The sequence below is a fragment of the Passer domesticus genome, chromosome 11 (genome assembly GCF_036417665.1).
Source record: "Passer domesticus isolate bPasDom1 chromosome 11, bPasDom1.hap1, whole genome shotgun sequence".
In the NCBI taxonomy this organism is placed as follows: domain Eukaryota; kingdom Metazoa; phylum Chordata; class Aves; order Passeriformes; family Passeridae; genus Passer; species Passer domesticus.
Window position 1 is genome coordinate 3,217,875 of NC_087484.1, and position 24,056 is coordinate 3,241,930.

The 24,056-nt window shown below is 45.8% G+C and overlaps 1 protein-coding gene across 2 annotated transcripts in view; it reads right to left on the reverse strand.

The window, feature by feature from the left end:
* Window positions 1-10,886: 10,886 nt before the first annotated feature.
* Window positions 10,887-24,056, reverse strand: part of GOLIM4 (golgi integral membrane protein 4) — a 29,705-nt gene continuing 16,535 nt past the window's right edge. The window contains exons 6-16 of one of the 2 annotated variants that reach the window (XM_064385181.1): window positions 23,901-23,983; window positions 23,250-23,333; window positions 20,044-20,211; window positions 18,857-19,186; window positions 17,461-17,687; window positions 16,956-17,035; window positions 16,255-16,367; window positions 15,003-15,170; window positions 14,525-14,593; window positions 13,030-13,110; window positions 10,887-12,708 (exon numbers count right to left, since the gene is read on the reverse strand). In XM_064385181.1, coding sequence (XP_064241251.1) covers window positions 12,547-12,708; window positions 13,030-13,110; window positions 14,525-14,593; window positions 15,003-15,170; window positions 16,255-16,367; window positions 16,956-17,035; window positions 17,461-17,687; window positions 18,857-19,186; window positions 20,044-20,211; window positions 23,250-23,333; window positions 23,901-23,983 — 1,565 coding nt within the window. In that variant the 3' untranslated portion in view covers window positions 10,887-12,546. The remainder of the gene's footprint in view (window positions 12,709-13,029; window positions 13,111-14,524; window positions 14,594-15,002; window positions 15,171-16,254; window positions 16,368-16,955; window positions 17,036-17,460; window positions 17,688-18,856; window positions 19,187-20,043; window positions 20,212-23,249; window positions 23,334-23,900; window positions 23,984-24,056) is intronic. The other variant, XM_064385182.1, reaches the window with a different exon arrangement.

Below are 24,056 nucleotides of genomic sequence, written 5' to 3' on the forward strand. Positions count from 1 at the left end.
ATTTAGGGCCATGCCTGGATGTCTGGAGCAGTTTTGGTGCTGGATGCAGCACTGGTGAGCTCGGGAGGGAGCAGCTCACAGGAGGAATAGTGCCCAAGTTTGTCCCAGCTCCAGCACAACTGTGTGGCTTTGCAAAGCCCTGTAGAGCATTCCCCACATTCTCTATGGATATGGAATCATAAAATAATGGAATGGCCTGGGATGAAACAGACCTTAAAGGTCACCCAGTTCCACCCCTCAGCCATGGGCAGGGACACCTCCCACTGTCCTGGTCACTGCATCCAGCCTGGCCTGGAACAATTTCAGGGATGGGAAATTCACTGATGCCTTGTGCAGGCTGCCCTAGAGCAGAGGCTGGCCAGAGTTCCAGAATAAAGCAGGGATGGATTCAAAGGATCTCCTCCATGGATCCCCCTTGGGCAGCACCAGAGCCCAGCCAGGGCTGCCCCCAGGATGAACCCAAATGGCCCCAAAATGCACGAGCGCTGCTGGGGTCTCTCCCTGGGCTCAGCTCTGCTCCATGTGCACATTGCAGTTCAGTGTCCAATCCCAGCTGCAGGACTGAACTGAGTTCAGCCTTCCTCCTCCAGCCTCCTTGTGTTGTTTTAATTAATTTGTAATTCATCTCTTTCTTTTAAACAAATTATTTTCCTCATTTACTTGGAGTTGCATCCTTTAATTGGCACTTGCAGGAGAGCCAAGTGCAATTCCAGAGAGGAGGAATCACTGCCCAGACATGCTCAGCTCATCCTTCCAGAGGTGAAGGGAACTCTGCTGTCACCAGCTGGGACAAGGCTCATTCTGAACCACGGGGCTTTGCAGCTCCCTCAGAACCAATTCCTGCTGTTCCCTGGAGTCTCCTTTTCTTCATTTCACTGTTTGAGCAAACCCCATGGATTGGAGGAGAAGATATTCACAGAATTAGGGGCCCATCTATTTGATAGATGTCTGTCTGAGCACTGGGAGCTGTCAGTGCCATTACCATTGTCTCGGGTGAAATAACATGACCTGAACTCTCCAACAATGAGAGCTGGAGAGAGCAGAGCAGCCACAAAACCCTGGCCAATGAGCTGAAGTGCAGCTGCCAGAAGTTCAAATGAATTAGAAAAAACCCCTGTTTTATTCAGTGGAATGAACTACAGCCAAAAGAAACACAGATTTCACAGAGAAACACTGAACTTTTTGACAATAATAACCAGCTGCAATTTGCCACTCTTTCTTCCTTAAGCCATTCTGGGTCTCTTGGTTGTTGAGTTTTTGTTGAAAGTTGTACCCAGCATGCCTGAAAGGGCCCACCTGAGGGAGCTGGCACTAGGTCTTGGCTTTAAAGTGCCTTTTTTCCTCTTTGTGCTAATTTTTTGGGTTGTGCAAATTATTCTCCAGTGCTTCCTGCAGGCCTCAAAGAATTCCATTTCATAGGATTTCTAAAGGGATAACATCCTCTTATTATGGAGCTCCTTAAAATTGCCTAGATGTTCATGTTAAAGGTTTCTTTTAGTCTCAATGTGCTGGTTCTGTGCAGGGAGACTCCCAAAACCCTCTGTGGGGCTGAGCACACTCAGAGCACCCCACAGATCCCTGCCAGGCTGTTTCTACTGGGCACTGCTTCACTATTTCTTCCTAAGAATTATGAAAATTCAAGTTTCCCACCTATAATTTCACCTTCAGACGGAGCCCAGTGGATATTTCCACTGCCTGGTGTGGGAGGGTGTTACCAGGGAGCCCCAGGAGCTGCCTGGGCTGGCATCAGGCATCACTCCCTGCTGAGCTCCTCTCCCAGGTGTATCTCATTGCTGGGAATCATTGTGGTGGTCAGGTGGAGGTCACCCAGTGCTGCTTCATGGGTGGAAAGGGTGGACACCAGCTTGGCCAGGTCAGGTTGGGATGGATCCTTCTGGGGCCCCCTGAACCAGCCTTGCCCAGGTAAGGGGAGATCCCGCACCCAAAGGTGCCCAGGTGGCCCCACAAAGTGCTGTGCTCAGCAATGCTCAAGGGTTGGTGCCTCAGGTTTTGGCTTTTCTATGTTTCAGGTTCTGTGCTGCTTTAGTGTGTGGGTCTGGGCTTCACATCAGGGCGTGGGGAGCTCTGTGCACAGAGCAGGGAGACAAAACAATTCCTGCTCCAGCTGGGCACCAAGGACAAATGATCCCAATCCCAGCCCAGGAGCACAAACCCCGTGGGCTGCAGAGAGAAAAACAAGCAGGGTGGGACTGCAGGGGCTGCAGTGGGATTGGACACTGAACTGCAATGTGCACATGGAGCAGAGCTGAGCCCAGGGAGAGACCCCGGCAGCGCTCGTGCATTTTGGGGCCATTTGGGTTCATCCTGGGGGCAGCCCTGGCTGGGCTCTGGTGCTGCCCGAGGGGGATCCATGGAGGAGATCCTTGGAATCAATCCCTGCTTTATTCTGGAACTCTGGCCAGCCTCTGCTCTAGGGCAGCCTGCACAAGGCATTGGGGCAGTGCTATTCCACCAGGATTTCCCTCCACATCCCCTCTGTCCCCGTGGGTGTGCTGGAAATGCCTCTGGAGTGCAGGGCTGGGCTTTGGGAGCAGCATTTGGGCTGCAGTGTCCCAGGAATGGCAGACTCTGCTCAGGTACCAGCTCATGAACAGGAGGGGCTCTACTCAGCAGGTATTTATTTACCCAGCATTTTTCCCATTTTACAGGAATAATGTCCTGTACAGCTTTTTCATCCCCTCAGCCCCAGAGGGGATCAGGCTGTTATATACAGAGGAAAATTGTTCTCATAATCAGTTTTTGAGGGCTATTGTTGCTAAGTTTTTATTGTATGATGGAGAGTCTATGCTGCTTTAACATCACACAATGTCTCAGCTCCTAATCCTTTCACAATTAAGCAAATATATTTTGCTTTCTTGAGAGATAACAGAAATCCTGCTTAAAACACAAAGCAAACCCAAACAACGAGAACAAAATTCTTGCACAATGAAATTGCAGGAGCAGCACTGAGGAATCATTTCAAAGGCAGTGAAACCTCTCCACAAAAAGCAGCCACTGTCTGCAGGAATGGTTTTAAAGTATTTCCACGTTTTTCATGCTCTTTTCTTTGACCTTTAGTGCAAGGCCATCTGTGCTGAGCAGCTGATTCTTGTGGTCCCTTGAGTGGCTGCTGTAGATAAGCTTCAGAGTGTATAATAAGGACTAAAATCTGTTGGAAGAATACATTTTGAAACATCCCCCTTGCAGATAAAGTTTGCTATAACTAATTTAGCCCCTGAAGGAACAAGTCTATTAGCCCTTTGATAGCTAATTTAATTCCTGATGATTTATTGTGCTGGATGGGTTGGGAAAACAGATTCAAACGCCTTTTGGAGGATAATAAGAAATCATCAGGGGAACTAAAACACTGTGGAAAAGGAAAATAGTTGAAAAATGAGACTGAGAGAGCTAGAAGTGCCTTCATGGCATGGGTTGTGTGAGGAGATTGGCAGCTTGAAGGGGATCTGAAGGCAAATGCAGTGTCTGGGGAGAGGATAAAGTGAAGAACCTGGCTTGAGGGAAAATAACGTTTTTTAGGCTCAGTGTTTTGGCAGTTCCTGCTTTTCACTGTTACATAAAAAGGTGTGTTATGAAGCAGAGGGCAATAGTTAAAACTGAGGGGTTTTTTTTCCATAACCTCAGGGATTTATGTCACTTATTTGATTTTTATCTGTTGTTCCCATAGACCTTCATCTCCAGGTAAGGCTCAGGGTGCTGACTTGTGCAGATTCCCTGCTGGCTTCTCTTGTTGACTCTGGAGCTGGCACTGTGCTCCCCCAGTGCCCAGCCAGCATCAGAACAAGTTCTGTGGAGAAAGGGGACCATTGATTGTCACCTGCTGTGTTTGTGGCACCCCAGGCTGGGGGCATGTCCTGCCAGGGAGCAGCCAAGCTGGACAAGGACATCCTGCACTGGAACCTGCAGTGCCTCAGACCAGCCATGCCCTTCAGAGCTCCACCTCACCAAAACCCCTCTGGGAGCTGCCTCTGTTCCTCCCTGGTGGGTTTTGTAGCTCCACAGCTGCTGCCAGGCTGGTTTGGTGGCTGCCACATGTGGGCAATGTCCCTGCCATAAACCCAGCTGGCAAAGCCTGCAGCTTCCTGCCCAGGAAGGACAGCATTTCAAGGCACAGGGGAACCCTCCTCCTGTTCCCTTCTGTAGCCTTGCCACAGGTTTTTGTGCCATTATTCAGGCTGGCTTCTTTTCCTCTCTGTCCCTCCCCAAGATGCAGCCGTGACATTATCAGGGAATAACTTATGTGCCTGAAGCAGGAGGTAGAACAGAACACACAGAAGCAAACCCAGCATTTGAAAGAGAGCAGAACACACAGAAACAAACCCAGCAATGGAAAGGAGTGTTTGCACAGCTCAGATCTCAGGGGGATGAGCCCTGGGAGGCTTGAGAGGCTTTCTGCCACCTCCGAGTGCACTGAATCCCTGTGGGAATATCCCTTCCCCTGGATGGTTCTCCCTCTTGGAGAGGAGTGCTGCCCACAGGAGCAGCTCCAGGGGGTGGAGGCAGCTCCCAAAAATCCAGCTCCTTGCAGAGGCACAGCTGTCAGGGCTGACAGGTTGTTAGAGATTCATGCTCACTTATGAGCCATGAAATAAAGCTCATCTCCCCTGCAATTTACTGCCATGCAGTGCCATTGATTTTTATGGGAGCTGCCTGGTGTTTCATAGCACAGTGTAATTCTGCTCCTTTTTTTCTTGGACATTTCCAATTTGCCCATCGTTCACTTAATGGCTCAGTCAAGATCCCACTGAGCTTTTTATAGTATTTAAATGGGAGACATTAGCATAGCATGGATGCTTTAATACACCTATATATGAATCTTTAATACATTCTTATTGATCAAGCCCTTATATGATAAGAGAGGACTGTCCTCCCTGTTTACACAGGCAGAAAACTAAGGCACAGAAGGGAAAATTATTGCAAATGTCACGTGCAGGATTTAGCAACAGAGGACTCAAACCCACTTCTTCTAAGCTGTAAAATCACAGAATGGTTTGGGTTAGAAGAGACCTTAAAAATCATCCAGTTCCAACATCTCCCACCATCCCAGGCTGCTCCAAGCCCTGTGCAGCCTGGCCTTGGACACTTCCAGGGATCCAGGGACAGCCACAGCTGTGCCAGGGTCTCACCTCCCTCACAGGGAAGAATTTCCTCCCAGTATTCCCTCTAGCCTTACTCTCTGTCAGTTTGAAGCCATTCCCTTGGTCCTGTCACTCCAGTCACTCCCAAATAGTCCCTGTAGGTCCCTTCAGCTGCTGGAATGTCACAACTGGGTCACCCCAAACTCTTTCCCAGGCTGAACAACCCCAGTTCTCCCAGCCTTTCCTCAAGGATCTGTGCTCCATCCCTCTGACCTGACTCCTGGATCCTTTGAGAAGGTTTTTATTGCTGTTTTTGTGCCCAGGAGCAGCCTCATGTCTCTGCCTCTCTGTTCCTGGTTTTTCATATCTGCTGTTTGTGCTGGTGATGTTTAACCCTGCTCTGCCCTGAGCCTTGATTTACAGTTAGATGAGAATTGTTGCAAAGGGGATAAAACAGGTCGTAGGGTTTAAAAGGCCCTAAAGGAACTAATTAATTAATGAGGGTAAATTGTTGGTAAGATGATGTGAGCGTGTGGAAACAGCTCTTGGGGTCATTAAAAACCAAGAACAGATTTATTGACTGCTCAGATGTCAATGAGCTTCCCTTACAAGCGTGGACATTGTATCCTGTGAGGGAGCTGGGACAGGCAGGGAAGGGATCTGCTAATGCAATATTAACCAGAATTCCTCTCTACTTAATCCTCTTATTAGGTATTGCATTACTGGCAGTGCTGCTGCCTGTGGGGAGGCTGAGGGAGGAAGGAGCTGTCACCTCCTGAGCACATTGCAGGGGTTTGGACGCTGAGGGCTGATCCTGCAATCCATTTGCAGGAGGTGATGCTCAAATGGGCCCAAATCCTGTCAGGAATGGGGGAAATTCCCTGACAGGTGGCTGGGGGTGCTGCCCTGCGAGGATGGGTGGGTTGGCTTGGTTATTGGGTGTGAGCCTGAAAACACAAAATGAGCACAGCCTTTCCCTCCCTGTCCACGAGAAACCAAACAAACCACGCTCTTCCTGCAAGGCTTGGATTCCTTGTTTTTCCTGTGCTTTCCTTGCCTGCAATCTCTGAGATGAATTTTGTGAGTTTTGGAGGTCAGGAGGGTGTTCCAAACCCCACTGCCCACGCCAGAGGGGTGGTGAGGGATCAGTCAGCAAAAACAGGCAGGGACTCCTGAGCTCCCCTGAATGTGACCTGGTGGCAACTCCTTTGGGTCTGGGAACAATTATCCCAAAAAGACACAGTCAGAAGGCAAAATGCAGCTTTATGGAAGCAGGGAAACAAATCTGGAAGGTGACTGTGCTTTTACCCAAGGTGGGTGCTGCTCCCCCGACTTCAGCAAAGTTGGGAAGTTGCTCAGAAGGGGATTTCTCACTGGTGTTTTTGCACAGAGCTTCAGGATCCCAACCAGGAGGTCTCCAAAGCCCAAAACCCTGAGCTCCTGTGGATGATTTGGGAGCTGAGCTGCAAAGCAAGGGGGCTCAGTGCAAGGATGAGGAATGAGCAGGCCATAACTTTCAGCCTGCTTCACTTTCCAACCTGTTGAGAACAGGGAGAGGTGATGTGGGATAAGCAAATCCCAGATCAGGTTATTCACCAACAGAATTGGCAGGTGTGGGATTGCCCTGGAAGGGAAAAAATATTGATTTAGATTTTTTTTTTTTTGTCTTCTGCTGCTTAAAATGCCAGCAACCCAACCTAGAGTTTAATCTGTGATGCTTTACCTGCAATGAAAAACATCACATCTGTTGCACACCAAAGAGATTTAAGGCACCTTTCTGGAAAGCCAGGGCTCTTTGAAATATTCATGAATCTTCAGCAGTTTCCTAAGATACAGAGGAATGTCAAATAATCTCCTCTTCCTTTTCCACACTGTAACGATTAATACCTTGAGCTGGGAAACCTTTGCAAGGTGGAAATGTCCCTTCCCTTCTCTCCTGAGGACACTGATGGTAATTCCTGTGATGCAGATCAGGACAGGGGCAGCTCAGCTGTGCAGCTGGAGTTAATTTAATGGGGATGTTACTGCAAAGGCTTCAATGCAGGAGGTCAATAAAGCAGTTTTTAGTGACAAGGGGAAGGCCTGAGGTGTCAGTGCCATTCATGGGGATCCACATGGAGTTCTGGAAAACCAGAACTGCTGAAGGCAGCAGAGCTGAGTGGGAGTGATGCCTCAGGTTTTGACTTTTCTATTTTCCAGGTTCTGTGCTGCTTTAGTGTGCAGTTCTGAGCTTCACATCAGGGCATGGTGAGCTCTGTGCACAGAGCAGGGACACAAAACAATTCCTGCTCCAGCTGGGCACCAAGGACAAATGATCCCAATCTCAGCCCAGGAGCACAAACCCCGTGGGCTGCAGAGAGAAAAACAAGCAGGATGGGACTGCAGGGGCTGCAGTGGGATTGGACACTGAACTGCAATGTGCACATGGAGCAGAGCTGAGCCCAGGGAGAGACCCCGGCAGCGCTCGTGCATTTTGGGACATTTGGGTTCATCCTGGGGGCAGCCCTGGCTGGGCTCTGGTGCTGCCCAAGGTGCATCCATGGAGGAGATCCTTTGAATCCATCCCTGCTTTATTCTGTGACTCTGGCCAGCCTCTGCTCTAGGGCAGGAGGAACAAAACAGGGAGAAAAGCCAGACCTGGGCTTTGTGCTGCATTCAGGCAGTGCTGGAGCAGAGGTTTCTTGGAGGCAATCTGACGGGAAGCTTTGGATGGGGAATGCAGCAGGCACTGAGGTAAATTGCAAATTTAATGATGTTTGCTGTGAGGACAAGCCCTGAGGGGGATGTCTGACGGTGTGGAGCCACCGTGCAGAACAGCCTGGAGAGCTGCTCATTACAGAACAGCCCAAATCCATGTGGGAAGTGAAGCGGGCTGAAAGTTATGGCCTGTGCTTTCCTCATCCTTGCACTGAGTCCCCTTGCTTTGCAACACAGTCCCCAAGTCATCCACAGGAGCTCAGGGTTTTGGGCTTTGGAGAACTCTTGGTTGGGATCCTGAAGTTCTGTACAAAAACACCAGTGAAAAACCCCATTCTGAGCAACTTCCCAATTTTGAAACTGCTGAAAACTTTTCCAACATTCTAATTTTAAGCTTTCTCCAGAATAAATCTGTCTCTTCAGGAACAACATGGATTGAGGCTTTGCAGATCTGTCACTGTGAATTATAACACTTCCACGAAGACTTTCTTCAAATCACAGCATTATTTTCAACAAATTTATTTTAAAACTCATCAAAATATTGATTTTGAGGTTGGAAGCATCTCAACATTTTTCGTTATTGCACCACATCCCTTCCTTTTACAATGAAATCGATACATTAACGTGGCCATCTGGCATGGCATAAAGCAGGGAGGGAACCATTGCCATTTCCAATTTCCCTTTGTTTCCTAGAGCATTTGGCAGCCCAAGGAGCGCAGTTGGCTCTTTTGTGCCACATAATGCTCGTGTTCCTCGGGGAAGGAGGTCAGTGGGATGCAGATATTCATAGAGGTCTGGCTTGGGTTGCAGCAGAGTCTGGAAACTCAGAACTGAGCTCAGCTACAAGAGCCTCTGGCTCAAGGCTCAGGTAAATATAATACTGCACAAATTGCTTTGTGTAATAGAATTTCTGTATATCTCTATACTCACAGATGTAGAATTCAGGATGGTTTGGGTTGGAAGAGACCTTAAAGCTCATCCAGTCCCACCCCCTGCCAGGGGCAGGGACATCTTCCACTGTCCCAGGGTGCTCAAGGTCTTTTCCAACCTGGCCTTGGGCACTGCCAGGGATGGGGAATCCACAGCTTCCCTGGGACACCTGTTCCTGCTCCTAACTACCCTCACAGTGAAGAATTTCTTTTAATAACCAGCCTAAATTCTCCCTCTTCCAATTTGTACCCATTATATATATATATTTGAGTGTGTATATATATATATATACACACACACATATGTGTGTGTGTGTGTATATGTGTATATACACACATATGTTATACATGTATGTATTATATATATTACATATTATACATATTACATATGTATAATGTATACATATATTACATATTATACATATTATATATATAGACATTATGTATATATACAAATATATATTATATAATATATGTAATATGTATATTTATACACATTTAATATATATTTTATATATTTATATATTTATTATATATACTTTTATATATACTATATATTACATGTACACATATATATGTATATTAAACCATATACATATATATTATATATTTTTATATTTATAGATTTAAAAAATATATAATATATATATATATATATGCACATATATGTGTATATTAAACCATCTCAGTTTAAGGCATGGGAGCTGTCACACTGCTCACCTGTCACAACAAATGGCTGGCAAATTGGCTGCCCGAAATGGAGGAATTCCATTGGAATGTCTGCTGTGCACAAACAACCCAGGTTTTCTGTAGCCAGGAGTGTCCTGCACAGGGCTGCCCATGTATTTCAGAAGGCTGATCAGTAATCTGTGTATTTATTAAGAAACCCATTGCTCTTTTATAGACTAGTTTGCTACAGGTTGACCTAATTTGTCCTTTAATTAAAACACGATCACCATTGGCTAATTAAAAAAGCACCCTTTGGTAAACACATCCATATAACACATTCTACATGTTCACAATGTAGAATGCTGCACCAGGTGCAGCAATTTAAGATCTTAAGAATTGTTTCTCATTCTTTTCTCATTCTTTTCTCATTCTTTTCTCATTCTTTTCTCATTCTTTTCTCATTCTTTTCTCTGATTTTCTCAGGCAATACCTGGGAAAGTTGTGTGTTTCTCTCTGTGGCCAGAGAGCTGCTGCCACACCCTGGAGCACCCCCTGATGCACAAAATTAATTCCACTGGGTTCACTTTTTGCATTGTGATATTTTTCCATGCGTTCCTGGCCAGAGCAGCTTTTGCCATCCTCTGGACTGACCTTGTGGTGGGCAGGATTCTCTCATGATGCCCAGGCTGGGGCTGGACCAGAGAGGCTCTGCAAAGATGTGATCAAAAATTCATGGCAGCCTTTAAATTAATTGCTGCAGTGACTAATTGACTCCATGACCAGACACACTATTTCTGGTCAGAATTTTACGGTGGGGTTTTGTGTTTCAGTGGGAGGCTGAGGGCTCCTGCCTCGCTGGTGTTTCCCTGAGGGTGCTCTCAGCCAAACCACCAGGACTCTCCTCTGTCTGTAGCGTGGATTTTCCCTCCTTCCATCAGCAGAGCTTTCCCAGTGCCCTCCCCCTGCCCCCTGAGCTGGCTCCAGTATTTTGATGAGTCCCTGCCAGCCCTGCTCACGGCTGCTCTGCTGCTGCCAAATCCCAAAGTGATGGGAGTTTTCCCTTAGAATTCCAGCTTCCCCTCTGGCTGGTCCTAAACCAGAGCATCACACAGGGATCACACTCTGAGCTGGAAAACTGAGCACCCCCTGTGCTGTTCATCCTCTACCCCAGCTCCACTTGGTTTTAGGTCACAGAAACTCATTAAATTCTTGATTTAGCCAAGCATTTGGCATTCCCTGAATTCCAGGGATCCTGTGGCAATGAGGACCAGCTCAGCTACCCCACAGTCCCCTGGGTCTGGCACTCTGACCCTTGTCAGGCACAGAGGTGGGAATATCATTAACAAAAATATTCCATTTCCCTGAAAATGCTGCCAGGGCTCCAACCCTTCCCCTGCCTGCCCCTGCTTCCTGTATTAAAATGAAATCCAAACAGATTGTGAGGAAAACTGACACAAACCCTCATGCATGTGAAAGATCAGTAACTACATTCTAGTTTATTGACTGCAGTCAAGTTTTATTATGCCTCAAATAATTAAATACTGCAACCATGACATTAAAAATACAGGCCAATTTACCAAAATAATTGTATTCTGAAGATTATGTACATATTATACATTTTACAGTCTCATGTAAACTTTTTTTTTATACATAAGGTAAATCTGATTTATGGTAACTAGAAAACCCAAAATACTCACTGACAAAAATCTTCCTATGAAACATAAGCACTGGATCTGGGACAATTAGGAAAATTGCAATGAATGGAAACCAACTATAAAACATAATGTAATCAAGTTAGTAGAAAAATGAATTAAATTACATTCATATAAAAAATTGAACTAAAAACATTGCTATGCATCATTATTATTAAAAAAAAAAGGGAAAACCCCCACTCCCTCTCCCTTTATATATTAACACAGCCTTTGATGGGGAGCTCCCCTGTGCCTCATTTCCAGCAATGGGGCACAGCCTGGGAAATCCAGATTCCCATTCTCCTTTAACATATATTAAATAACTAGTGTCTGTACCAATACAAATATTGTATAATTCATGCACTGGGATTATGTTCAGGGTAGCCCACACCAAGGCACAAGTTTTGTGTCATTTCCCCCCCTCCCCTCCCCAGGTTTCAGCATGCAGTGCTGGAGATGTTTGCTAAACAACTTCTGTGGGCTTTGGCTCGAGTCTGAGTCTCACCCTGGGGCACACAGAAATCCTTCCAGCAGATTTTTGTAAATAAATAAGGAAAAAGAAGGTAAAATGCCTTAAGTTCAACATCTTGCATCAACTGTGTCAGCTCAGCTACCACACCCTCCAGGAAACATGGCACTGAGGCAACATCATTCTGGTTCTGGTCAAATATTTTATATATTAACTAGGACGAGGAGATTGCTGCTGCTGTAAATCTTCATCCCTCTGACAGCTGTAGTGTTTTGATTTGGCATAATGGAGCTCCAAGTCTAAATGGGTTTTCAGCTCCCATCCCCTCTCGGCACAGCCCCATTTGCATGAGCAGCCAGGTACTGCCTGTAATTGAAGTACCTGGGAATGCTCATTAAAATAAATGCATAATTGAATCGTATCTAAACAGCTGCCAAAATTAACAGCTGGCAACTTGGCTGCATTCTGAAGGCTTGTAAAATTTGCATATTTTATAACTGTTCTGCACCTAGAAAAGGCCTGGTCCTGCAAAGGACACGGCCTGTGCTTGGCTTTGTGAGGTTACAAGGAATCTGCAGCCCTTGGTCAGAATAAATCCATGGAAGACAACGAGCTGGAGTGACTGAAGTCACCTGGATTTAGGCACTAGGAATATTCCTTCAGTGGTGAGTGCACCTGACATGACACCAAACATTCTGTCAGGCCTGGACAAGGTGAAAGTGTATCCAAAGTGGCCTCTATAAACCGTGCCCAGTTACAAAAAATCCAACCTAGAGGATGTCTGGTTATGTACAGCCTGGATAGAAAAGAAATCCTAATCTAGAGTATCAAAATACTGCATTCATATAAACACAGGACAGCACCTAATAGAAAAGTAAAAAGTGGAAAACACAAGCTTTTCTTTTTTCTGAAATTAAATACCCTAAAAAAAGTTGGTTTAAAAAAAAAACACAACAGGAATTTGTGTACTGGAAAAAGAAAAATGAAGGGAGGAACTACATCTCCCCTCGTCTGCGAGTTTTTGCTGCAACAGCTCTGCCTTCCTCCTCCTCCTCCTCCTCTTCCTCCTCATAATTTTCTTCATGAATTGCTTTCTGGTTGTTGTCTTCTTGCATTTCTTGCTCTTGGTCTGTCCCTCTGTTATTCTTTTCATCTGCCTGATTGGGGAAAACAAAACAAAACACACTTACTACATATTCAGTGCCAGTTTTCTTATGGCTTATTTTAGGGCAGTGAAATGATTTTCAGCTGGAGTTGGGAGAGCTGATGGGCAGAAACACAAAAAAAAAGATTTTCCAACGCCTCCAGGGAGCAAGAATTGACACAGAGATGGAAGGGTGAGCTAAAGAAGTTGGGGCAGCATGAAATGTTCAGCTCTATGACCCAAAGCAAGCTAGAACAATTATCATGTCCCACCCCTGTGCCATGACCAGCTGTGGTCAGGGTTTGATCCTGTCCCTGGGCTGAACAGAACTCACATTTTCCTCGTTTTCCCCATAGGGCTCCTCAGCATTGTGCTCCAGCTCTCGCTTCTTCTCCTCAGTCAGATCCTCCTGCACCTGCAAAGCACAAGAGATGTTCTGTATGGTTTAATTGCCTTTCAAAGAGTGGCCTGTGGCACAACTGGGCACATGTTCACATATTTTACAGAATATTTCTACAGAATGATATTATGTGATATTTTTACAGAATGAACATTCTAAAGAAGAGAGTAGAGAGAGGTTAAAGGAGGATAAAAAGAACCATAACCACCCAACAGTCAGGAAACTCACTTCCTCTGAGAGCATCCAACTTTAAAATACAATTCTCAGACAATCTTTTCCAATGCTCTCCTTGGAAAGAGCAAGTCATGCTCTCTGTGTCCCTGACATTCAGCTTTTGGATCTCTCATTCCCTTCTGCTCTGCCAGCACTCTCCCTCCATTCCATGCCCCACTTCCCATGTTAGGTACAAATTTGAAAGAGGAATGTTTTGAAGTAAACTTGATTTCCTCTTGGGAAGTGCTGCTGTGCTTGTCTGCTCCAAAGAGTGTCCTGGGAGCTGGGCAGAGGCATCCATCACACCAGGGTCACTTCGGGAAAGATCTGAACAGTAATGGATAATATTTGAGTCCACCCACTAAAGGAATGATCCCCACTGCAGCATCTCTTTTCCCTCTTAACTGCTCACTCCATCCCTGCTCCCAGGCAGCACAGTGGGCACATCCTTTCTGAGATGTGCACAAATGGCTCCTGGAAGCCAAAGAGCAGCTGCCAAGGACCAGCTCTGCCCAGTTCCCAGTGGCCTGCTTGGATGTGAGCAGCAGCATTTTGCTAAGTGCATCCCAGCTAATCCAAAGTGCTCCCCACGAGGGAGTGACAGCAGCCAATTCCAGGGCTTTTTTTGAAAGGGGCTTTGTGGGAGCAGAAATAGGAATGAATCAGGTACTGCTGAGGGCTGTGGGGTGGCTCAGGGTGGTGCCTGCACGATGAGCATGACATGAAGGGGAAAGTCCCTTCCCTCCCTCTCTGCTCCAGCTCCATGTGCTGTCAGCTTCCTGAGCAGCTCCAGGAGCTGCAGCTTGGATTGCTCAGGAGGAGCACAGATAAATCAAAGTCACAGCTAAAGAGTAAGTAAGTGGCCAAGGAAGCAGTTTGCTCAGAACTGCAGTGTGTGATTAGAGATTAATGAGGTTTTCTGTGACCTTGAGGTTTCCAGGAAATTTTCCTTGTGTTGTGAAAGGCTTAATCTTTTCAATTATTGCACAATTAATGCTGTGTCTCATGGAAGACTAATGGATTGCAGCACAGGAGCATGAGTAACCCAGAGTGTATCCAGAAGGGGACAGCAGAGTAATGGCAAAGACTTCCCAGGTTTCTAAAGTCAGACAAAGTGATTTGGGTTCATCCTGCAGCTCCAAAACACACAAAAGAGTGTTAATGGAGTTGTGCTCTGCTGCCTGAGCCTACACCTGCCTTGGCTCTGTGTTCTTACCTCCTCTTCTCCCTCTTCCTGGTATTGTTCATCCACATTATCCTCCTGCTGGTCAGGATTTCCTGCCATCTGCACAAAGATCACATAAAAATTCAGATCTATGAGCTTGTCTAATAACCAGAGGGCTGAAGATTAAAGCTTCTTGTTCTGGAACTACAGTTCTCTGTAAAGCTGAAGTAACAATAATGGCAGGAGAAGTTTTAGTGCATTCATTAGCAGTAGTGAGAGCCCAGCTCTGTGATTTAAAGTTGCCCTCAATTAAAAAATAGCAGGATGAATATAAGAAAAATCACTTCACAGAATAAAGCATGACTTTCCATACTAAGCAGGAAGACAATGGAATATTCACCCCACTGAAGACCAATGCCATAAAAATTCAGACTTGCTGCCTGGAGGAGTTTACAGCTCCAACACAGTTGAAATGTGCAGCTTTAACCTCCTGAAGGAGCCCTAGAGTGCCTCTTTTGCCTTTACCCACCACCAAGTGCTCCTCCATTCCTGGATGTCCTTGTTTCTGACCCGTTTCCTTGTGCTTCTCATTTTCCTCAGGCAGGTTCTCTTCTCTCTCTTGCTCAGCTTCTTCAAATTCATCTTCTCCCTGATTATTTGGGTCATCAGCAGGATTCACATCTTCCATGGCTGCCTTCTGTAATTTACAGGAGGGAGTGTTAGGTACTTTTAGCCCATGGTCCAGCTGCATTTCCCTTGGAAGAACAGCAGAATGAGCTATCAGAGCCAGCTCCATCCCCACAGGCAGCAGCTGGAATCTCTGCAGGCTCAGGGCTCACTGAGGTTCCTCAGCATGAGCAGGGACAGAGGTGCAGGCACCTGTCTGCTGGAACCCACAGAATCTGAGCACTTCTGTCTCAGAGGCTGCTGCACAGCTTGTGTCTCCTGATCAGCTGACAGTGCCTGATAAGGCCATGTGAACAAAGATAAGAGCTGAATGCTCACAGCTCCACAGAGCTGATGGCATCATTCACTATCAGCCTGTCCTGCTCTGTTGACCTTGGCTATGTCTACAAGAAAACAAAACACTTCTCACCTTTGCCAGGTAGAAAAGGAGCATTTTCTGCTTATCATTCAATAAAAGCAGTTTTATATCTTTATAGACAACAAGTTAAAGATCCCTTAAAAATATTCACTGTACTTAATTTGCTGAATGGGAGGGGAGTAAGGAAGATGCACTTGATGTTGACAGCTCCAGGTAAGCTGGAGCTTGGGGGAAGGCCCAGGGTGATTCTCCTGCCCCAGATCTCTGTGCAGTCGATATCAGGGCTCAGTTCAGTGCTGACCTACATCCTCTTTCAGGACCTCTCACCTCTGTACTGACTCCAGCTGGCCACAGAGGCTCTTGAGCTGGCCTTTAATTAATGACAGCATGAAAAATCCCATCCCCTCTCATTTTGACTGGGCACTGCTGGTATTTTTGAATGTACCTGTTCAAGTCCCAGCTAAGACCAAATCCTTTATTCCACTGAAAGCACAGATCAAAGGAATGTGGGAATAAACACCTTGCTTCCCACAAGGGAGATTTTTCCTTTTTATTTCTTCCCAAATGACTAAGGACACCTTTAAATAGATTTTAGATGTTGTTTTCAGCTGTCAAGGCTGTCTTCCTGGCAGACCTCTGCTTATCTCATTCCTATAAGGTGCAATTATGTCAGACGAGACCTGTGGGTTCTCACTTCACTAACACTGCAACCCTCAGCATCTTAATTCATACTTACTGATTCATCAGCCTGCTGATTTTCTGCCTGATGTTCTGCTTCTTGCTGTTCATTTGCATTATTCTGATCATCATCTTCACCTTCATCCTGGTGCTGGTTGTCGTGTTCATAAGCTGAGGAATTTTTTAGGCGATTATTGTTTTACAGTAGTTTTTAGTTATCCTTTCAAGAGTTTCCTACAGACAAGGCTCCACACATGCTCTTAGCACTGGGCAGCCTCTACATAAACACATAATGCTCACAGAATTAATTTATTCCTAATAGGAAACAGAAATTAAAAGATCAGGCCAGGCTGGATGGGGCATTGAACAGCCTGGGCTAGTGGAAGGTGTCCCTGTCCATGGCAGGGGTGTGGAATGAGATGAGTGCCTTCCAACCCAAACAATTCCATGATTCTGTAATTTAAAGAGATCAAACAAACCCACAGGCAGAGCCAGGAACATAACCAAGATCCACAGAGCCTGCTAATAACAGCTCAGTCAAAAGGGCACTTTTCCTTTCAGGAATGTGGGTATGATCTTTAGTAATTCCCCTATTTCACTCACTCAGTTCAGCCATGGTTATTTGAGCTTCTGGTTTTAAATTGCAAGTTTATGTTTCACTTGAACCCAATCTAGATATGAAATGAATATTAAAGTCTCCCATGCAAGGCAGTACACAGGGAGCCTGTGAGCATGGCAGGGACAGAAATTCTCTCTTACCTCCTTCCTCTTCCTGAATGCCTTGCTCTTCCTCCCCTTGTACAATGTCCTGGTCCATGTGATCATAATGAGCCTGTTGGCTGAGAACGTTAAAAGCCAAGCATCATTTCAGTTTCAAAAGTGTGTTTTCTGCTTTAATAAACAAGCCACCCACCTGCAGCTCTGCCTCTCTCAGCAGCTGCCAGAGCAGGTCCCAGTTTCATGCTCTATAATCTGATATTTTCTCACATCACCTTTCCTGAAAAATGCTTGATAGAACAGACTTCCTTGTGCTGCTACACTGACTTTGTGCTGTGTGTCTCTCTGTATGTGGAGTCTGCAGTCCTGAGCAATATGGGTCAGGCAAAGAACAAAGTCAGGACTTGAATTTTATGGAACAAACCTCCAGCTCTTCAAGGCATGAGCCAACAGAACCCCCTGGAAATCTGCCCTCAGGGACAAGGGAACAGAACAAAGCTGACAACATAAACCCAGAGCATGACAGACTCAGGAGGGAGAGCTGCACCTGAGGCGGTTTTTGAAGAGTTTCTCCCCTTGCTCTGCCTGTCTCTGCAGCTGGAGCTCTCTCTCCTGGAGCTGCTGCTGCCTCAGGAGCTGCCCTCTCAGCCTCTGCTGGTGCAGGGTCTCCTGCTGCTGCCTCAGCTGCTTGGCCTCCTCTGCTCTCTGGGCTCCAAGGTGCTGCTGCTCCAGCTGCTGCTCGTAAGCTGCTTTCTGCCTCTTTGTTGGTGTTACCTGTCACAGAAATGTGTTAGTCACAGATTAATCATCCTCTCAGTGATCAGAAACAAGCAGGGAGAAAGCTGTCCAGAGGGAAAAACAAGCTCCATGCAACTGCAGCAAAGTTATTTTGAAGTTTTTGTGTCCCTGTTTGAAGTTAGAACATTTCTTGGAACACAGACTGGAAGTGTTGGGGTGTTTGTGGAATACAGGAAGAAAGAGGAGATTGTGGGCTAAGGAAAGCAATGCTTTTCCTGTAAATAATAACAAAACCTCCCAACATATTACACAGTAAAAGGAGCTTTTGCTGGCTGATGAGACAGCAAAAAGGTTCCATTGATCTAAGTGGTAATCTCAGGGGGAGCTGCTTTTAGCCTTAAGTGAGACACTGCTCATCTTTTTATACTCAGCAATAACTTAGACTAACTCCAGCCTCACAGCTTAACCCATTGCTGCTGTTCTGACCCTCTGCACCTCTGCAACACCAGCTCCTCATTACACCAGAGTGACACAAAGTGTTTACAAAGCCTACAGTGGGACCAGTGAAATACATTTCCTACTGCAGATCCAATCTAGGATGTAAATGCAGGATTTGCTGGTTTTATTTAGAGCTGTTCACTGACTTCCCCTGGCTATTTTAGTCATGTTTGTCTGGCAGTTAAAATTCCCTGTCAAACAACAGTCAGCACTGAGCTGGCAGTGTGTTTGCAGAAGGCAGGTACCTCTGACAAGGAAACACTCTGCAATTTGCTGAGATGCATCAAGTTACCAAAGCAGAGCAGTTCTCCAGCCCAGCCTCCCTCTCACCTCCCGAGTTCTCCATCAGCTACCACGAGCCTCAGGTTTAAAGAGGGAGACAGGATTCAGTCTGCTGCTCTTTTTTTCTTTTTCCATCTGCTGCTTTTTATCAGCAGAATTAATGTTCATTAAGATCTGGCCAGCACTGCAGTACAAGTGTGCTCAAGTTGAGCCTGAATCCTATTGCATCCAAGTGCTTTGAATCCCAAGTTTTCTATAAACATGACAGTAATTTTATCTAAAAAACAGCGAGTGCTCTGAATCCCAAACTCTCTATAAAAACTTTATTTTGCCTAGAAATAGGTGACTGCAATACAAGGCCAGCAGTGGAAAGAGAAGCCTCCTTTTAAACAGCAGATTTAATCAATTAGAAACAAGCTCCCTACCTCTGACTGCAAGTGATCACCCAACATGTTGGTTTCTTCTTCCTTTTGTTCCTGCTTTTTCCATTCATGCTCTTCTGGGGCTTGGTCCTGCTCCTCCTCCAGGTGCTCAGGCTGCCCTGCCTGCTCCATTTCTTCCTCCTCAAGCTCCTTTTTGCGTTCTTCTTCCATCTGCTCTGCCCGCTGCTGCTCATCCTCTCCAGCTTCCTGCTGCTCCTGGATGTTCAGCTCCTTGGCATTCTGGCCCTCGTGAGCCCTTTCCTGCACGTGGAAAGGCTCAGCCCTGTCCTGCTCCTGGCTCTTTATTTCTTCTCTCTCCCTTGGCTTCTCATTCTGCAAAACAGACACAGGATTATGTGTGTACAACACATTTATGGATTTCAGTTTCAAGAGAGCCAAGGACAGACTTGGATCCTTTATGCCAGCCCAGAGCTGTTGTCAGGAGGGCCAAATGCCTGCTTTGGAACGAGCTCCTCCTGCCAAATGGGGTCATTACCTGGTTTGTGGCTGTACAGCTACACAAGGTGTTGCACAGTTCCACCACAGAGTAAGTTAAGCCTCATTTTAGTTGAAAAATGAAAAACTCCTACAATTCTACAAAGCCAGCTTTGTGTTTTGGAGCCACAGTTTAGTGCTGGCTTTGGCAGAACTGGGTTCACAGCTGGACTCAAAGAACTTAAAGTTCTTTTCCAAACTAAATGACTCCATGATTTTTATTTCTTGTAGGTTCTGCTGGCCAAAAAATTCTTGTAAAACAAAATCACAACTGGTTTTTCTTAACTTCTTCATTTACTTCTAGACTACACGTTTTCTGCTTGAACCTTGGTATGCCAATTTTAAATACACTAAATTCAATGTCCCACTGGAACCTTATAAAGTAAAAATTCCTTCAGAACTTCTAAAAGCTTTCTGTAACACTTGAGATAGCTAAAACTTTAGATTTTTTATTTAAAAAAAATTAGATTTTGAGTGACTTCTCAAAACAGCTGGCATAAATACACTTAAAACTGGACTAGTCATGTGAGAAAAGATCATCATGAACAGATTCTCTTACCACACAGCAATTAAACCATTCCTCACCGCTTTCCTCCAGCAGTGACAGAGGTGCACAGTCAAACACACCCTCCTAAGAGACACTCAGCACACTGTGCTGGATCAGAACCACTGCTGGGCTGTCTGGAGCCCTTTACCTGCTGCTGCTGCTCAGCCCCAGCTCTGGGGGGCTCCGGGGGGCTGCGGGGGGACGGGCCCCGCACCTCGGGCTGCTGCTCCTTCCCTCCTTCCTCCTTCTCCACGTCTTGGAAACTTGGGATTTTTTTGAGCGTGTCCTTCAGCTGTTTGTATTCCTCCACCTGAGTCTAAAGCCAACATGTTAATTATAGTGTGTCCAAAGTAATTTCTTAATCAAATGTAGTCACCTTGGAGTGAAGTTGCTGTCAGGATACGTGGTAGAAAACGATTTTTCAGGGAGGAGAAGGGATGGGAGCTTTTAAAATATATTTTTTTCCTCCAAACATTAGATGATGCTGATCCATCAGGATCTTTTCAAAGTGCACATGCATACAAAGTGTATAAAAAACATCTCTGTGGGACAAAGAAGAGGAGTTGTTTTATTCATGCCAAGCAGGAGAAGTGTCAGAAGGGGATGATGAAGCTTTCCTGGCAGACTGACTTGAGGGAAGTTGAGAGCACCACAACTTCTCCTTTGCTGGTAGAAAGAAGTGCAGCTCTTTCAGAAACAGAAGTTTTAAAGTACATCTACATGTCATGAAAATGCCAAGTGCTCAACATTTAGACAGGTGTTAGACAAGACAAGAGCCAACATACGGAACCGAGGCAAGGAAAGTCACAGTGGTGAAGAGCAATGGCAAAAGCAGAAGGGAAAAAATGAAAAGAAGTAGAAGGAAAATGTAAATTTCTAAAGGCTTCCTGAAATACAACAGTGAAATGTTGGAATTTGATTTGCTGTTTAACTTTGGACAGGATCAGGAAGCTTTAATTAAAATCCAGCAAGGTTGGTACCCCAATCCCTGGCTCTGCAGTAAGAAGATTTCCAATTAAAGAGGATTTTTTGGGGTGGGCAGGGTGTATAAAAGCTGACCAGCTGCACACACAACAAGTGCCACACCAGAGAATTTCCCTGCTGCTCCAGGGGAGGTGTGGGTGTGTTTAAGAACCTCCACAAGCCTATGGATTCCTAAAACAGAATTGCCCAAAGGGAAAGCAGAGTGCACAGTGATTACTCCTGTCAGTCCAGGGGGATGCTTCTGCTCCCTGATTAACTGCTGGAGAGGACAAACTTCTGAGGAAAAAGGAGTACTTATTGGACACAAAACTAATACTCAGGTCTCTGATTTTTTTTGTCTCCACTTGGTAACCATGCAGAGAGATGAACACACTGGGATATGCTGGAATGAGTCCAGAGGAGGAAGTGGAGAAGCTCCAAGATCTGGAGTCCCTCTGCTCTGAAGCCAGGCTGGGAGAGCTGGGGGTGCTCACCTGGAGAGGAGAAGGCTCCAGAGAGACCTCAGAGCCTCTTCCAGGGGCTCCAGGAGAGCTGGAGAGGGACTGGGGACAAGGGATGGAGGGACACAACAAGGGGGAGTGGCCTTAGGCTGAAGGAGGGAAGGTTTAGATTTGATATTAAGAATAAATTCTTTACTATAAAGGTGGTGAGTCCTGGCACAGGCTATTGTGGACTCCCCATCCCTAGAAGTGTCCAAGGCCAGGTTAGACAGGGCTTGGAGCAGCCTGGGATAGTGCAAGGGGGTGGAATCAGATGAGCTTTAAGGTCCCTTCCAACCCAAACCATGGGGTTTAAAGAGTGCTCATCCAGATTCAAGTACTCTGTTCCACTGCAGTGTCACTGAACTGAACATTCTGAGTCAAGGCCACAGCTTAAAAGGTGCTGACACTGGCAGAAAACAGGGTTTATTAAAATATATCATTAATCTGCCTGGCTGGGAAAAAGCACTAAGGCCAAAATGCTTTAAAGATTCAGGTTAGTGCAGTATTGACTACTGGTGTTCAATGTCTAGAACACACCCAGAAATAGAGGAATCATTTATGGAGCTGGGAAAGAATCCCTCGAGGACTTTCTGCAGCTGGTTTGCAGGAGAAACCACACAAAAGTGTGAAATAGCCTCTGTTCTCAAGGCATGTGCAAGACCCTTCCCTGGAGGGTCCCCACGGGACAAATGTCACAGCCTGGCTGCAGACAGAGGGGCTTTGTGTGACACAGGCTTCCTAATTAAAGAACTGAATCAAAGCCAGGAGAGTGGGGAGCTTCCCTTTGGGCTTCATGAACCTCAAATCAGCCCTTCCACGAGGCCTTGTGGAATTTCAGATGTTATCAGCACACACCACACAGCAAATGTGGTCAGTGGGAGAAGAGCTCAAAATTAGCTGTCAGTGTGGGTTAGTACTGCAGATTATGATTTTTCAGATATTCAGTCTATGAGGGACCTTCCTGATCTTTCCCTGTTTTTTGAGTATCTTACACATATTGACAGGCACAACAAGCAGAACTGGGAAAAAAAAAAAAAATTCAATGCTTCTAATGCTGCTAACGATTTTGTGGACTGTGAAAATGCCTAAATGAAGAAAATCAGTCAGGAATAAAAATAACTTCACACTGCCTCATTGCCTTTCCCTGTGATCTTTCACCAAAAGTCTTCCTCTGCTCCAACATCACTCCCACTTCCAGATTCCCTGTGGCCTCCACAGCTTGTACTGGCACAGCTGACTGAGCCTGCAACAGTTTGTGCTTCATGGGTAGTTCACTTGAAAATGACATTTAAGGAACTTCATGCTGCTGGCTGTTCTAAAAACTGAGTTGCACCTGGAGTTTCCATACCTCCATGCACATCTCCATCTATGTTCTGCTGCTGCACTGATGTGATGTGCACTGCCCAGAGCAGCTGTGGCTGCCCCTGGATCCCTCAAGTGTCCAAGGCCAAGGTGGATGGGGCTTGGAGCACCCTGGGATGGTGGAAGGTGTCACTGGATGAGCTTTTTCCAGAGCACTCTGGAATTCCATGAAAACCTCACAACCTCCCCAGCCACACACAAGAAGAGATCTCACAGCAGCACCCAGGTCTAAGAGATCAACGTGAAGGTCAGAGTGCAGGATGCTCACAGCAGTTCCACCAGAGAGGACAGAGACAGGAAGGCACTGACAGCTCCCAGGGAAGCAGAGACTCCTTTCCCAGGACCACATGCACTGCTGGGCTGGCCCACAGGCTGCTCTGTCCCCTGAGCCCGCAGGGAGCAGCCCCTCTGTGCCATGCACTCCTGGGTCCCCATGCCAGAGGCACATGCAGCGCCCTGCAGCCAGGAGAGGTTTGGAGACAGATTTGGGAAGCTGAGAGCCAGCAGGAACTGCTTTCCTTCTGACCTGAGCAGCAGCTAGTGCACTCTTGTGGTCTTCCAATGTCACCACAAGCTCGTTGTGCTGGGACAGTAAGTTCTTATGCTGTTGCTACACAAAAAGAAGAACATCACACGTTTCACATAAAGTTCATTCTAAAGATCAGTCGGGGGTGGGGGGTTTGAACTAGGAAGATAATTCAATTTATTTTGAAAAGAAAATCCTTAGCTGGAATTTATTTATTTCACATGGAATGCATATTAAACAGGCAGAGGAAGCAAGCACACCAGGGAAGGCAATTTGGAGGCCAGGATTTGCGTAACTAAAATAAAATTAAAAGTAGGGGTAGATGTTGATGAACATTAAAAAAAAAAAAAAAAAACAGAGATGGAAAACATTAGGCATTGAGTTTTGCCAAAACCCGATTTTTAACTTGTAAAACCAAATCCTGATTTCTATACTTTTTATTTTTATTTTATTTCTATACACTTTTTATTTTTTTATGGGCATATATCTAAAGTGCAGGTGGCCAAAGACAAATCCAGTCCAGCCTATTCCTCTCCTTTTTCCCACATAACAGAAACTACAAGTCTACAGAACAGCCTGCTTTGGGCTTGGGAAAACTTGGGAAATTTTTTTCCTAATGATCTTGAAAGTTCTCCTCAGAGCAAGGCCTACCTTGACATCCTGCAGCTGGGTGTGAATGTCTTGGTGAGCTTTTCTCAGCTGCCTGTTCTCCTCCCGTAAGTTATACAGGGATTCTGTTGAAAAGAAATGACAAAAAATACAGAGTTTAAACCTGGCTGGATTTGTAACACCAGGCTAAGCACTAAA